This window comes from Macadamia integrifolia, unplaced genomic scaffold, assembly GCF_013358625.1.
Source record: "Macadamia integrifolia cultivar HAES 741 unplaced genomic scaffold, SCU_Mint_v3 scaffold1799, whole genome shotgun sequence".
NCBI classification, from domain to species: Eukaryota; Viridiplantae; Streptophyta; class Magnoliopsida; order Proteales; family Proteaceae; genus Macadamia; species Macadamia integrifolia.
Window position 1 is genome coordinate 103,064 of NW_024868359.1, and position 15,225 is coordinate 118,288.

General features: G+C 39.3%; 2 protein-coding genes across 3 annotated transcripts in view; one reads left to right on the forward strand and one right to left on the reverse strand.

Annotated features, from left to right (window-relative positions):
* The window catches only part of LOC122064869 (GBF-interacting protein 1-like), a 28,183-nt gene extending 24,048 nt beyond the window's left edge, over positions 1-4,135 (forward strand). For both annotated transcript variants that reach the window (XM_042628649.1, XM_042628650.1), the window contains exons 6-10: positions 805-1,132; positions 1,362-1,629; positions 1,891-1,983; positions 2,173-2,607; positions 3,587-4,135. In XM_042628649.1, the coding sequence (XP_042484583.1) occupies positions 805-1,132; positions 1,362-1,629; positions 1,891-1,983; positions 2,173-2,607; positions 3,587-3,925 (1,463 nt within the window). In that variant the 3' untranslated portion in view covers positions 3,926-4,135. The remainder of the gene's footprint in view (positions 1-804; positions 1,133-1,361; positions 1,630-1,890; positions 1,984-2,172; positions 2,608-3,586) is intronic.
* An 8,826-nt stretch (positions 4,136-12,961) lies between these two features.
* On the reverse strand, positions 12,962-14,779 carry LOC122064871 (protein BIG GRAIN 1-like A). The gene has a single exon (XM_042628652.1). It carries the CDS (start codon positions 14,396-14,398, stop codon positions 13,112-13,114), a length of 1,287 nt encoding a protein of 428 aa, XP_042484586.1. The 5' UTR covers positions 14,399-14,779; the 3' UTR covers positions 12,962-13,111.
* Between the last annotated feature and the right edge of the window lie 446 nt (positions 14,780-15,225).

Below are 15,225 nucleotides of genomic sequence, written 5' to 3' on the forward strand. Positions count from 1 at the left end.
TTCTTTCTTCCCTTTTCTTCCTTTTTGTGTCTGCATTTGATTATTGTGATCAAACCATCCTAGTAGAAATTCCTTCATTTTGCTGCTCCTGAGTTTGCGTTTATGCCTTAATTTCTATTTTCTTTCTACTCCTGGTGCTCGTTCATCTTAGTATGCTTGTCCTGCGTGAGTTTATCATGGGTCTACTGTCAGCCAACTTATCATGAAAAAGAAGGGGTAGAAACTTTTTAACTGTCACATCAACTCTATTTCCTTGTGATGCAAAGGTGTCTAGTATACAAGACCTTGAGAGCCCTAAATCACTCATAATTCTTCTACTAGAGACAACGTACAGGAAAGCCAATAAAGATTGGGTATGGGCCTCTTATTCTACAACATAAGTTTGAAAGGTGTTCCTAACATCCTTGGGAATTTCTTTGGTGCTAGTGGTAGATGAGATTAAAGAATCTCGTGCTGGTATCTAACTGAGACTGCATAGAGTTTGATGCAGATGTAGGGGGCTTATTTATTGCCTTGCTGGGTTATTTTCAATTTTGTCGATTTTAAAAGTCAGCTTGTCTCTGCTTTAATTATTCATTCCTCCCCACCCCCCCCTCTTTTTTTTTTTTTTTTTTCTTTTCCCTTTTATCTTTGCTGCATGGGTTTTGTAGCAATTCAAGCTTTACCTGTAATAGTTGCTTGTAGTGAAATACGAGTTTGCAAGACTACCATGCCATTTCTAAATTGTATAATTGATCACAGAAAATGTAGCTTAAATATGGGATTGTGATGACTTAGTCTTAATGCCAATCCTCCTTAATGCAGCTCCCCAGCCAAACATGGAATGGAAACCAAAGTCCAGTCAAAAGTCCAGTCCTGGATTAATTGGAACTGCTGCCCCAGTCTCACCTCTTACCGACAACTCTGCAGTGTTAAAATCAGAAGCAGCTCACTTGCAGGAGAAGCTATCACAAGTTAACATTTCTGATAATCAGCATGTAATTATACCATCACATCTTCGCGTCCCAGAGGCTGACCGCACACAGCTGACCTTTGGCAGCTTTGGGGCAGGTTTTGATTCTACAAGGAGCTTTGTGTCTGGGTTTGAAACAGTTGGGAGTGCAGAAGGATCAAATGGGGAACCTTCGGTGAGGTTGGTTCTATTTTGCTATTTTTTTTCACTTATTTTGTCATTATTTGTCAATCATTTGCAATTCGTGGTGTAGTTTTAGGTGCTGTGCATGACCATGTAATTCATATGTGCTATTTGATGAACAAATCATAAAATATATGGAATTAATTAATATATTAATGTTGAAATTTGGGAATGAAAAATAAAAAATCTAATTGAACTTATAGCATAATGGAAACTTGAATGGCAGTGCATCATCATCAGCCCCCACAGCCTCCGGTGAAGATGCTTCAGATGGAAACCAGGTAGAATTCGTGGATGACCAAGTTAGGAGTTCTAGCTCTTATTCTCCTGTATCAGTTGCAGCTTCTGAGCGTCCATTGCCTGACAAGAATGAGTCAAGTCCTCCGACTTTGGAAAGCTATGCAGATATTGGACTGGTTCGAAATGATAGCCCACCATTTGCTTCTATAGAACGACAACAGCAGCAGGATCACACTGGTTTGCCAAGTTTTTCGGTGAGTTCAGTTCTGTTTCTTGGTGACAAATTAAATCCTTTACTGTTAAAGCTCAGTTCTATGGTTGTGGTTGGACCGTTGGAGATCAAAGTTATAATTGAGAAGTGGTGGTTAATATTCAGAGGTTGAAAATCTGCATTCAGGATCTACTTGTTCTCTTTCTCCTGGATGCTTGAATAAATCAATTCCCATAACATGTGTGGTGGTTTTCATTCGAGTTCTTTGTTCTTGATTATTTTTCTTGTTTTGGTTTGTAATCAGGGATATGACATGCAGAGTGGTTATGATGTACCATTTTTCAGACCTTCTATGGATGAAAATTTAAGGATGCAGGGTTTACCATCTCTTCAGGAGGTAGGGATATCATCTGCTGCTCAAATTAATGGATGACTTGCATGCATTACCAATGTGTGATATCTTGTGAAAAGTACTATCGTCTCCATGTGTGTGTTCGTGTGTGGTTGTGTATATGCGTGATATTTGTACATTTTACAACTTAAAATCATTGAAGAAAGGGCATTTCATGGGATCTTTTGTTTGCAGGGATTGAGCTCGCACTTAGCCAATCGCATCCCTGCATCCACGATGGCAATGGTACAACAGCAACCAGTGACACAGATGTATCCCCAAGTTCATGTTTCCCATTTTCCAAATTTTATGCCATACCGTCAATTCCTTTCTCCAGTGTATGTCCCACCAATGGCTGTGCCTGGCTATTCTAGTAATGCTGCCTATCCTCACCCCTCAAATGGCAGCAGCTACCTGTTGATGCCAGGAGGGAGTTCTCACCTCACTGCTGGCGGCCTAAAATATGGTTCCCAACAATATAAGCCTGTCCCTGCTGGCAGTCCCACAGCGTTCGGGAACTACACAAGTTTGAATGGATATGCTCCGGGAACAGTTGGGAGTGCGATTGGACTAGATGATTCGACCAGGATCAAATACAAGGAGGGCAATCTCTATGTTCCAAACCCACAGGTAATACTGTAGTATATTTTTAATTTAAACCTTGGTGAATCATCTTATAGATGTTCATTGGTCTCTCGTTAATTAATAATGGTTTCGTAGACTTGAGATTATTATAATATCTCAATATAATTGTCCTACATTTACCTACCATACATGCATTTCCTTCTGGCAAATTAATTTATGCTGGACTTCATAAATTCTCATGCTAGAAGGCCTTGATTTACACTGTTTGACTTGACCAAATTATTTTTCATGACATCATCTAGTTGTGCCTCTGGAATCTATTTAATATCCTTGGGAGAATACTGTCATTTGATCTGTAGAAGTTAATCGTTAAGAATTAGAGTTTCCAACTAAGAAAATACTGAGGATTGGAGTCCCATGTCATGCCATCCTAGATTACTTTTGAAAGAACATAATCTTGTTTATTTCTTCCATTTTACTACATGATATACTGTTTCTTGTCGCATTATTACTACATTTCTGTCATGGTATTTTGTCTCATAAATCTTGTACGTGTATGTAATTGTTTGGACATAATAGTTAGTGGAACCTAAAAATAGGCTAAGAAAATGAATTATAAGTTGGTTAAAACTGATGTAAAACTTTTCATTTTTGTTTTATGTACTCTTAGTGCTGTGCTGGAGGCCTGGGATATGGTCATGATGGCAAGACTCAAATAGTAGTTGATGTTACTCTATTTTTTAGTGTCCTAACCTCTTCTTTTTTATTCCTAACACACTAAAAATTACCTTCAGTGTGTTACGCTTTCCCATTCCATTTAAGTTTTTTTGAAATTTTCTCTGGGAAGATTGATTTTTAATGCGATCTAAGAGATTGGGTCTGAAGAGAATTTGTCAAGTATTAGAGGTGGACAGTTCATTAGGCCTTTGAATTATGTTTTATTTGTCTTGATTGGTTGTGTATCATGTTGATGTTATGATTGAGAGTGGGTGAACTCATGGTGCCATTTTTGTTGGCATGACAGGCGGAGACATCTGAAATATGGATTCAAACGCCAAGAGACCTTCCCGGCTTGCAATCAGCTCCATATTATAATGTACCTGGACAAGCCCCCCACGCTGCATATATGCCATCTCATACAGGCCATGCTTCCTACAATGCTGCCGCAGCACAATCAACACACGTGCAATTTCCTGGTTTATATCATCCTCCACAACAAGCTGCTATGGCCAACCCTCACCACATGCTTCCAGGCATGGGTGGGAATGTTGGAGTAGGGATGGCCGCAACCTCTCCTGGGGCTCAAGTGGGAGCTTATCAGCAACCTCAGCTTAGTCACCTCAACTGGACGACAAATTTCTGAGGGAGGGAGGCAATCTAATCCCGTTAATAAGGGATTGTTTTTAGTTATAGGAGATTGTTTCAATTCTCCTTGTGAAATTAGAAGGATTTCCTATTTAATGCATTGCAAGTTTTTATTTGGCATTCGTCAATGGCTAATTAACATCCCCCCATTATGCTGTCTGTTCTACTAATATCTGAAGTACAAGCCCTGTTTATTCTTGTTCGGTAACTGTATCTCTTAACTAGAACACTAAAACTTTGTGTATGAGCTGCAGGCTAGGAATCTCATCTGTTGATGAATCAAACTAATCAAAGATGCTGTATAGGAGATGGGAATGGAAACAAAAATTTATTGTCCATCGAGTGCGCTGAGTCGCCGATGGGAATATCCAATAAAAGTAGAATTAAGAGTCGTCATCAACAGATCTTTTTTTCTCACTGGCTCAATTAGCTTGTAGACATTTATTTAGTGGCTGCGCTGATGCTTCATTGTTTTCTTTGTTCATAGCATCCCTTAATTCCTTTATTGGGGCCATCAAGTTCCTACTCTTTTATTCCCCCCTCCTTTTGGGTTCATCTGCACAATATACCCACTCTCAAGTAGTTGTGGAGCCCCATACCATTACCCATATGGAAGTCCTCTTTGGCTCGGCCACAAAAGCCGTTAATGGAGCACTCCACCCCTTTCTCTTTGGGTATTGGAAAACACACATGCATGATCTCAATTTTGGACAGGGATAGAGGAATATTCCCTTCCCATTAAAGCTAGGTGCTTCTCTATTCATGTTAAAGAAGAAAATCTCAAGGTTCTTAGAGATACTGCTCATGGAAAGACAAGTAGAGCAGCACCACTGCAAACAGTAAATGACCAATAAGTGGTGGGTGTGTCAACCACCATATGAACTATAATAAACGTGCCCTACATGGTCTTCAAGAAGAAAAAGCCTTGTGCATAATGTATCATTGTGTCATATGGTTGAGGTGAACTGTCAAACTTGAAATGCTGACTTATTAGTTTTTTGTATATGGAACGATTGGAAGGACTTGTGAGCAATACAACAACAATAGCTACTCAAGTCTTATTCCAAAACTAAATGGGATTGGTTATATGGATCTTTATTTTTTGAGGTTAGACTTGATACAAAGGTCTAAGTTACTTATGTCTTTCCTCACTACTTCTAGTGTTACTATATGTCTGTCCTGGGCTCCTTTAGTTCTTTAAATCTGAACTAATCTTTATGGTAAACATCAATCTGAATCAATTCACTTCTTCGTACTAGAGCGTCTAAGGTAAACGGTAATCGGTTTGGTTTTTGTGTTTCAGTAATCCAGGGCTTTCGTTGAACATGACCATGCCACCTCGAATGAATTTTTCATAGCTTATCATATATCGAAAGCTAGAAGCTGCTCCCGAATTAGCTCTAATATGATCATTTATTATTTTATCCTTCTTAATTTTACCACGTTTGCATCTCAACGTCCTATCTCCGCTACACTGAGCAATCCACATGACAAAACAAGCCGCTTAAGTTGCCTATATTGGTCCGTTTTGTTTTTTAAAATTTCTAGTGAATATCACAAGATAAAAGTATTCAAAATTTAATTATTGACATTCTATCCAACAAATGAATCAAGAAATATATTCTGAAGATGGTACCTGTAGTGGCACACCTTCAATGGTATTTCTAGGTGGATGTCAAATCCCAATCACTGATACTGATCCTTTCTTCTTCTTCTTTTCTCTTTGTCCTTTTTTGCTTTTTTCATTAGATCCCCCTGAAATTAACCCTTAACCATAAACTAAGAAACAATGATAAACCGTGGGACAGACCAGAGAACTTCATAAAACTTGTAACCATGAAAAGTTAACCTTAAATTGTGAAACCTCAAACTAAGATACATGCATGGTTCCCGTACTGAACATATTTTGTTTTTTTACCAAACAACAACAACAAAACATACCACACTCTTTAAGTCACATAGGTGGAAAAGGAATAAAGAACAAGAAGAAGAAAGAATAGGATGTGAGTCATCTGATTCCAAAACTTCCAATTAGATGATTCAGTTTCTGGGTTGTACCAATTTCCCTTCCTCATGCGCTGGCTCTTCCAAGTCAGTCGACATATAAAGAAAGCCAATAACACAGGTGTGGACTAGACAAATGGGTATGTGCACTTGTATCATTTTGGAGGACCAAATAAACTTTACTGCTCCCTTAACAGGATAAGCTTCTCTGTTAATCCTCTTCCTTTTTTTTTTTCCCCTTCCTAGAACTAAATTTGGGCAGTGGCCAGTGGAGGAAAAAAAAAAGAGAGAATAAGATTGCTTGGGAGTGGAGAGCGATCGCAAATCATTATCACCTTCCCCTTTTCTCTTTCTAAACTAAAGAAGATTGGAAACGACCGGTGAATGGTGAAGCAAAAGGAAAAAGGGTGAAGACCCAAACGAGAAAAGAAAGCTATTACGGTTTGCAGCAACACCTACAACTACCACTACTACTTCCTCCTCCTCGGGATCGTCAAAGTACATACTTTCTCTCTCTATATTCCTAGCTATCCCTCTTTCTCTTTCCTTTTTCAGACTTTAATCAAAGCTGCCCTGTCTGCTTCTTCTCCTCCTGCTCAGCAGCCTCACCCTCTTGCGTTTATCTGAGCTTTCTTCTCTCTCTCTCTCTCTCTCTTTCTCTCTCTAACCATGAATTAGACAATACAATAATATAAGAACAGCACAGACAAGATTGAGAAATACACAGGAGCAGCCCAAGTGGCAATTATGACAATTGCAAGGCTCTTTAGACCCACACTTTAAAGTCAGACACGTGCATATCTGATACTCGTATTAAAGGGAGGGAATCATGCATAGTACCCCAGATAAGTATGAAGAGGCTAAGGAGGAAGAAGATGAAGGACGAGAGAGCTAAAGTGATGTGGGTTGCACGTGAGAAGGAAATAAATGGGGCCGAGCTGCCTGGGTGGAGGGGGGCAAGAGAGGCTAGAGAGCACTTCCCCTTCCTTCTCTACTTATTGCTGGCACTAGTGACGTCGCTGTGGTGGCCAGTGGCCTGGTCTGCCAATCTCAAAACTTACAGTTTTCCACCTGTGGAGAGGAGAGAGAGGCTAGGATGAGATGGTGATGACTAGGAGTGCCACTGGGTTAGGTTGGGTTCGGTTTCTGAAAATTTAATCGGATCTGATTTAGAGCTTGAGATTCCTCATTCTAGTCCAGCCCACAGGACCGAAAGCCTGATCCAAAACTTGAAACCTTCGAACCAAAAATCAAATTTATTGGATCACACTAGGATCCCTACTCCCCTAGTCACAATAAACTATAGGACATTCCCTTCATCACATTTCTCCCCACCACCTATGGAGAGAGAGAGAGAGAGAGAGATCATTGCAAGTGCTTGGCCCACAACTCACTCCAAAGATACCCCTATTGTGTTTTGATACTAGAGATGCCACTTTTATTTTGGGACCTCCGGGTCGAACTTGAATCATTTACATATATGTACTATATGTATGGCTAGGTGAGAAGCATTGGTAAGTTGACCTTCTTATAAAGCTCACTCGTAGATGGAGAGAAACTTCAGGATGTTTCGAAACAAAGAGTGGACATATTCTATAATTAGAGATATTACTACACAAGAATTCGTTTTCATTCCATCACCATGCATGAGGGGGAAGAGATCTTCTCAAAACTACTAGCTTATAAATTTGGGGGAAAGGAGATGCTCTTGGTGTGTTATTTGTTTGTTTATTTTTAGATGCCAATAGGGCCTGTCCTGTTGGGTTCTTGGGCTAATGTGAGCCCTTCTCCTTTATATTTCCCATGTTTTTAGTTCTATAAATTTGATTAACCCATTAGAAGAAAAAAAAAAAAAAAAGGTGAAATAAGAGATTGGTGGAACTAGTGGAAGGGTGTCAAACATGCATGGCTTGGGTAGATAATTAATGAGAAAATGGTATATAGATGGGACCTGAAGTGTTCTGGTTATTGCCAACATATATTATATCTATCCACGGATCTATCTATATCTAAAAGCTCCAGATAACGAGGAAAACAATAAAAAAAAGATGGATTATAGATTAATCTAAGATGTAGCTTAAAGCATATCAAGCAGGACAGGACCTACGTGATCTTTAATTAGTCTTTAGCCTTCACTTCTGATTGCAGGCAAAGACAGAGAGCATAAGTTGGCGAAGGGGAAGAACGTACGTACGTGGTGTGTGGACCTGGTAAGTATACAAGCCCATGTCTGCGTGCTTAAAGGAGCTCATGAGATCAAAGCTTACAAAGACATGGTGAGCTGTGTGGTGGGTTCAGGCACTTCATGAGACACTAGTGCTGCATTGCTTGCTCTGCTGCCACTTGTCACCACCCTTTGCATGGTTGACCCATGTAGCTCTAATATTCATCACTTGCTGGGGAAGACGATGATGATCGATCAGCTCCTATATCCCATATATATATAATTGTGTAAGCTAGAGCTGTAGGTCCAAACCCTAATTATTATTCTTTTTGCCGAGCATGCACGGCTTAGAGTAGTCTTTTCATCTATTAAGGCATTAACAGCTTTACTTTTGATAATATTTCAGAGATGATCCCACAAAGAGATGAAACAAGAAAGAAGAAGATGAAGAGGACAAAGGCCCCTTTGCCACTTAGTTATAGGCCCCAACCACAATTATTAGTTTTTGCCGAGCATGCATGGCTTGGAGTTCTTAGAGAGAGAGAGAGAGAGAGAGAGAGAGAAAGAAAGAAGAAGAAGAACAAGAAGAAGACAAGGAAGAAGCCCACTTTGCCAATTAACTACTTAGGCTTGCCGTTGGAGTTACGTTAGGTTAGGAAGTCCCCACTTCGCCCACCACCAAAAGCAATCCTTATCGAGAAGCATCCCCACGCTTGTGACAGTGATCCCACGAGAGTCCTCACTTGGGATCAATCGATAGCTTTAAAGGGTTTATGAGTTCAATCTAATTAGGCGGAGTTCAGACGAGTGCATATCCTGATCAATTCAGGGTTAATTCTCAAATTCCATATAAGCATAATGGATCCCACACGTCAAGATATTATTTGTTTTGACGGCTGTATGGATTTAAAACAAGTCTTGAAGTGTTGAGGAGGTTGTCACTTATATGTGCATTTCGTGGTTCATGTGCAGGCGATGTGTGACTAATTTGTGGTTCTACAAATTTGAATAAGAATATAATTAGTGACTGATTCAATTTTTGATCCGTAAATATTTGAAGGTGATAATTTTGGTTGATGTTGCCAGGTGTTTAGTCTAGCACATACCAATTAGACTACAACCCCCTTATATACTTGAGAGTCCCTCCACTTATTCATTTGAACTTTTAGAAGGAAAACTTTACATGATATCAAAGTAGGTTTTCACCGTATCCACAAGTTCACAGTAAGTATTGGCACCCGTGCAGGGGAGTCTTGAGACTCGAAAGTTTAGTCCACAACGACCACTAATTAATCCACCCCTTCCTTATACACCTAGGATTAATCCTTCCACCTACTAATTTAAACTTTTGGGATGAAAATTTTATAGATGTATTAATGCAGCCTAATCTAGTCCCTTGAAACCAAATTATATTTTCCTAACTCCAAGAGGTAGTTCAGTCTTGTCAACACTCGCAATTAAGAACTAATGAGTTCCTTGAGGCCTACCTATTGATTAATTCCCTAGCTACTGCTCTACTTTCCCCTCTTTCCACAGGTCCACCATCCTAAAGGACATATGAAAAGAATATGGTAATTGAATGGTTGCCATCATCCATCTCTATTGATATTTTGGGTCATCAGAATCTAGCTAGTAAGCATTGGTTTAAAGTCCTAATTACATGGTTACCACATGTTCAAGATTCCCAGAATTTAATTTATGGTTCATTTGGGGTTTAATAATGAGAGGATCTTATCTTAACCACTTAGAAATTGTTTAGAAGATTAAGCAAGCTCCATATATGCCTAAAGAATATTAATTTTTAGTTTCTAATAATAGATAAAGGTCTACAACCATAGCCAATTATTAAACATTATAAATAGAATTACTTAATTAGAACATAACTATGTTATGATTGTGTTATCCTCTTAAGACCACTCTTATAGGTTAGATCTTAGGTATTAATTTATTTTTCTTTATAACAGATTCATTAAAAAAATAAATATTTTTTAATCGCGAATCTTAGCTCTTAAGGTCAGGTGAGATAGGACCCTTATTAGCCATGAATTTATCTAATTTTGTGTTGATGAAGGGAAGGTCTAGTTTTATGCTGTGCATTATCAATGTGTTAAGCAATGATTAAGCAAATTAAGCATTCCATAATTTAAAGATATGATCAAATAGCATGAGATGACTTTCCCTACTTTGAGAAGCTTTAAGAGCCCACAATAAATTATTCAAGACTGTACGACACAGTTTAAGGCTACATTCATTTTTAGGTGAATTGTCAAAGAAGAAAGGACTGTCCAATTATATATATCTTAAGTTATAGAATCCCATAACCTATATAATTAAGGCATTAGGGAAAGAAACCCAGGCAGGAGACTGGGCCCTGCGCTAATAGTATATAACCTTACGGCCTCCTCCCCCCAACTCCCCGCCACTTCCTAAAAAAAAATGATCAGTAGACCCAAGTTCTGGAGTATTGCTTTGAACTCGTGTCAAAATTCGTCATTTTTATAATTTTTGAAATGGGTTTGGTATAATGTAAGTGTCATGTCATGTAAAGGGAAATGAAGGGAAGTGAAATTATTATTATTATTATTTTTAAAGAAATGTTTTTCTAGTAACAACTAGCTAGAGAGCTTCTTTGGCACGGCACGGCACGGCACGGCACGGCAATGCTTGTCACGTGAGAGTGTGAGACATTGAATAAAACTCAAATTTTGTGAATAGATGAAACCTAAAAACCCATGATGAGATAGCAAGTTTTAGCTAAACTAATGTAGTTGGTCAAGTGGTGAATTCAAAACTCTAAAAGTTCGCTTAGAAATGTTGTTTTAGAAAAATTAATATATGAAAATATAAGGAATAAATAAATAAAAAAAGAAGCAAGGGTGTATGATTGGATTTCAGTATAACATTTGGCAAGTGATCAATGTAGTCATTTTCTATATATCTATATGATCAAAATTTTGGTATCAATAAGGTCAAAATGGTGGCATCATCCTTCAACATGGTAAAAATAGAGTTGGACTAAAGAAACAGTCTAGTTTTTCCATTTTAGAAAACATTCTTTAAAAAAAAAAAATCCTCTTAAGTCGTTATTATATAAGTTAATTTGATCAAATATTATGATTAAATTTTCAAATAAATTCCTCCGTTTTAACAAATTTTTTATTAAAATTAAAATAATTTGGTCAAGAGTGAAGTAAAATTTAATTAATATATAAAATAATATTTTTTTGGTAATTATAAAGTAATATCTTGAGTGGGTTAAATAATAATAGTTGATAATGATTATTAGAAACTATTTAATTTATTTTAATTTCATTTCTCTTTTCTTCATTTTACTTCCAACCAGATAAAGCCCAGGGATTTCGACTAGTAAAAAAAGATGAAGCCTATGGATTATTATCTAATTATACAAGGTTGGTGTATACGCTTAATGCAATCCTTTCAAATTGTTTTTTTTTTTCTTTTCTCTCTTGTCCTTGACCAATGTGAGCCTTCTACTAATGATACCATTTCATGAGCTTTTATTGGTGGCATGGGAGATTCCTCTTACATCAGCAGAGTGGGGAACCCTTTTTTGGCAGCTTAAACAACCTTTTCCTATTTTTTTTTTTCAGAGAGAAGGAATACCACAGGACAAAGAACTCCATCCCTTAGGCCAAGAAGGTTGGTAGCCTAATGGAAGGAAGTCCCTGTATCCATCATTGCTCAAGTCAACTTGTGGCATGTGGATTCAAGTTGACACCAAGTTGACACATCTCACTATTGCTTGTTGGTCCTGCGAAAACCTGTTTGCCATATGGGACTTCGGCTTGAGGGCCATGATCACTACAATAGAGCATCCTTTTTTATTTCAAAAAAAGAAAAGAAGTTAGAACAACATGAATTGGTTTAAGGCCATTCGGTGATAACATGGGGATTTACATTCACTGACCAAGGTAGGCTTTAGTTCATGGTATCAGGGTTGGTATTGGTCATTATTAATACTAACACCGATATCAATCTCACAATCTGTATTGATCCATATTAGAACCCGGATCCTCTTCTAGACCATGACCTCCTGCAACAATCTCACACCATTCATTGGGTGTGGGTCCCTCACCTCCATGTTGATTTTAATATTAAAACTACATTTTGAACAAAAAATATTTTTTAACGGTATCCATAGATACATATTAGTTTCGTATTGCTATCGGTGCCATACCGATACGTATAGAACGGATACTAAATCATTGTCAGTGACCGCCGGTAAACAAAATGATTCTCAGGCAAGAGTAAGGTGATTGATGAATTCAAAATTTTGGTTTTCCTTTTGCCCTATTCTTCTTTTGGGGTTTAAGCAAAGGGATTAGTAACTGTTAAAAAGCCTAGATCCTCTCCCTTCCCTTCACCTTCTTTTTGACCCATAATGTAGGTCACTCCTCTCCTAAATCCTAACCGCTCTAAAAGCCTACGAGTACTCTCTCTTACTATGAAGGAATGACCCATAAGTAAATTACTTTCTCTCTCTCTACTCTACTCTACAGTGATGCAATGCTGAAGAGAGTGAGGGACCCCAATAGTCATAGAAAACAAAGAGCTTTAACTTTCTCTCTCATGGAGAAGATTTTTCTAAGCTTTACCCACACTCGTCTTCTCCACTGCTACTTTTCCCGTTTTGCGTGTGAACACCATCTCTGGAATCTCCATTGCTTGACCTTCCACTTCCATCTTTCCTTACTCTCTCTCTCTCTCTCTCTCTGTGCTTGCTTCAGTCTCAGCGTCGGTTGTTGCTTCATTTCATCGCGATCTTCTGGTTCCATCTAAATAATTCACCCACCCAGTTAAATAATAAACCCAGAAGGAGAATAATGGGAACGAACCCAAAATAAATTAAGATAAACGAAAAGAAGTTATTAAAATTTATTCTTTGATTGATGATGTAAACCCCCAAACCAGCAATTTAAACGGATAATATTCTTTCCTTTACTCTTTCGAATTTTTGATGCTCTGTTTTTCCCACTCCTCTTTCCTCTGTAACAACTACAGAATCAAGCCACTAGCAATGGCACGATTCGTATCGAGATGGGTTGTTTCATACACAGGCAGCTCTTCACTGTACCTACCGATCCCAATCGCTGCAAGGTTATCGAGCTCGAAAAGATCAGAGCTTGAATAGCTCGCTGCATCATCATCTTCATCTTCGTCGTCGTCGTCTTCTTCTTCTTCTACCTGAAGATCTCTCATGTCGAAGGAACGCTTATTCTGATAACCTTTGAGAAGATCACGGGCGGCCTCTTCCACTCGCCGGTTCTTCTCCATGAGATGGAATTTGAGCTCTTCCTTGACCGCTGTAACAGCCATCAGAGTCGGCTCGTCTTCGTAGAGGGATTTATGTCCACAGGGTCGACAATCTTCATCGAAAATCACACTTACAGGGTAGAATCGGACTGACCTCTTCGTCCCATTGCTCAATTTCCCTCTCGAAGATGGGGTTTTGCTCAAACAGGACCTCGAGAAAGAGGATGCCGATGAACATGTCGATGCCTGCGCTGATTTTGATTCCCTTTCATCCCCAACTGAAGAAGAAGAGATCTTTGCCTTCTTCGGATAACCTGCCGTGAACAGAGAATTGAGAAAGCTGGCGAGCCGACCACCTGGCGAGATGGGCTGCTTTGCCTTCTTTAGATCGCCGTAGATCTTTAAAGCTCTCGACTTTGTCTTGTTGAAACCACCTTCGTGCTTCGTCTTCTGCTGAGAAACAGAGTTATTGCTCTCCTGGTAACGAGTACCAAAATCGTTAGACTTCCTCTGTTGCTGTTCGTAGCGCGGAGGCTTCTCCGATGGGACGGGAACCACAGTTCGAACAGGTTTCAAACCCAAGGTACTTGATTTCGCTCCGTAAACTGATTCGGCTTCAGAAGAAGAAAATCCACCTCCGCTGCTGGTATCTGAGGAGCTTGAAGTAGAATTGAACAACACAGAATTACGATCGGTTGATAACTTCGGTGGTTTGAAATCGAAATCCGCCGCCGACGACTTCCGACGGACTACGACCTTCTCGCTTACCTTCTTCTCCATCCATTGCTCGATCAAGCCACTCCGTCGAAGATTTGCTATCTCTTCTTGCGGCAAAACGCTGCTTCCTCGAACACTGCTGCTCTGTTTCTTTCTCATGGTTTCTCTATAAAGAACCAGCTTTTCTTCTCCTGCGTCTTCGCCTTCGTCGATCGAGCGGTATATAGCGTCGAGGAGGGTCGAAGAGAAAGATGGGTTTGTCCTCGAGTGTCGATATCTGTCTTCTCGTTGCGGCTTTTCCCACTTCTCCATCTCAATAGAAATTTATATGTAGAAATTGAGAAGAATCAGAGGGAGAAACAAGGAAAGATGGAAAGAAGCAAGTAACGACAGAAGGTATTGAGCTTCTCTTCCTTTCTTGTCTGCTTCAAGAGGAATTAAGCAGAGCGAGATGAGAGAGAGAGAGAGAGAGAGAGAGAGAGAGAGAGAGAGAAACTGTGTTATTCGTTGTTGTTATTCTCTTTCTCTCTCTATCTTTCTGTGTCTCTGGAGTGAATGCGAAAGCGAAGGAAACATAAGCAGACAGAGCAATCGATGAGTGCTCGAAGAGAGAGAGAGAGAGAGAAATGGTGACGATGAGTAATGAGAGCCAAATGCCACGCCTTGAACTCGAAGAGGCCAGAGAGAGAGAGACTTGGGTTGGGCTTGGGAGGGGTTGTTGTCTCTGTCTCTTCTTCCTTTTTAAGGGCTCATGCGAGAGCGCATGTAGTCCTAGCTGGCGTGGATGCCAACCTGGCAATAGATGAAGTGGCAGCTGTGTTGCTTTTTTCAAACCTCCGGACGATACTACCCTTCCTTTCTTGCCAAATGACGCATATGTCCTTATCCCATTTTAGAATTTGAATCAAAGACCTGGATCCAAACGTTCCATATTCACTCTACTTTTGCTGCAAATGATTTTTACATTCTATTTTAATTTTTGGAGAAGATCCCCATGACGCCAGTCTGGAGAGGAATCTGCATATCATACCATGACACCAATGGTTGTCCAGTAAAAGGTATCAATCTCATGGGATGGGGAAATTTTTCCTCTATGTTTGGTTGCAAGAGAAATTAAAAGGGACATAATGTGAAAAATT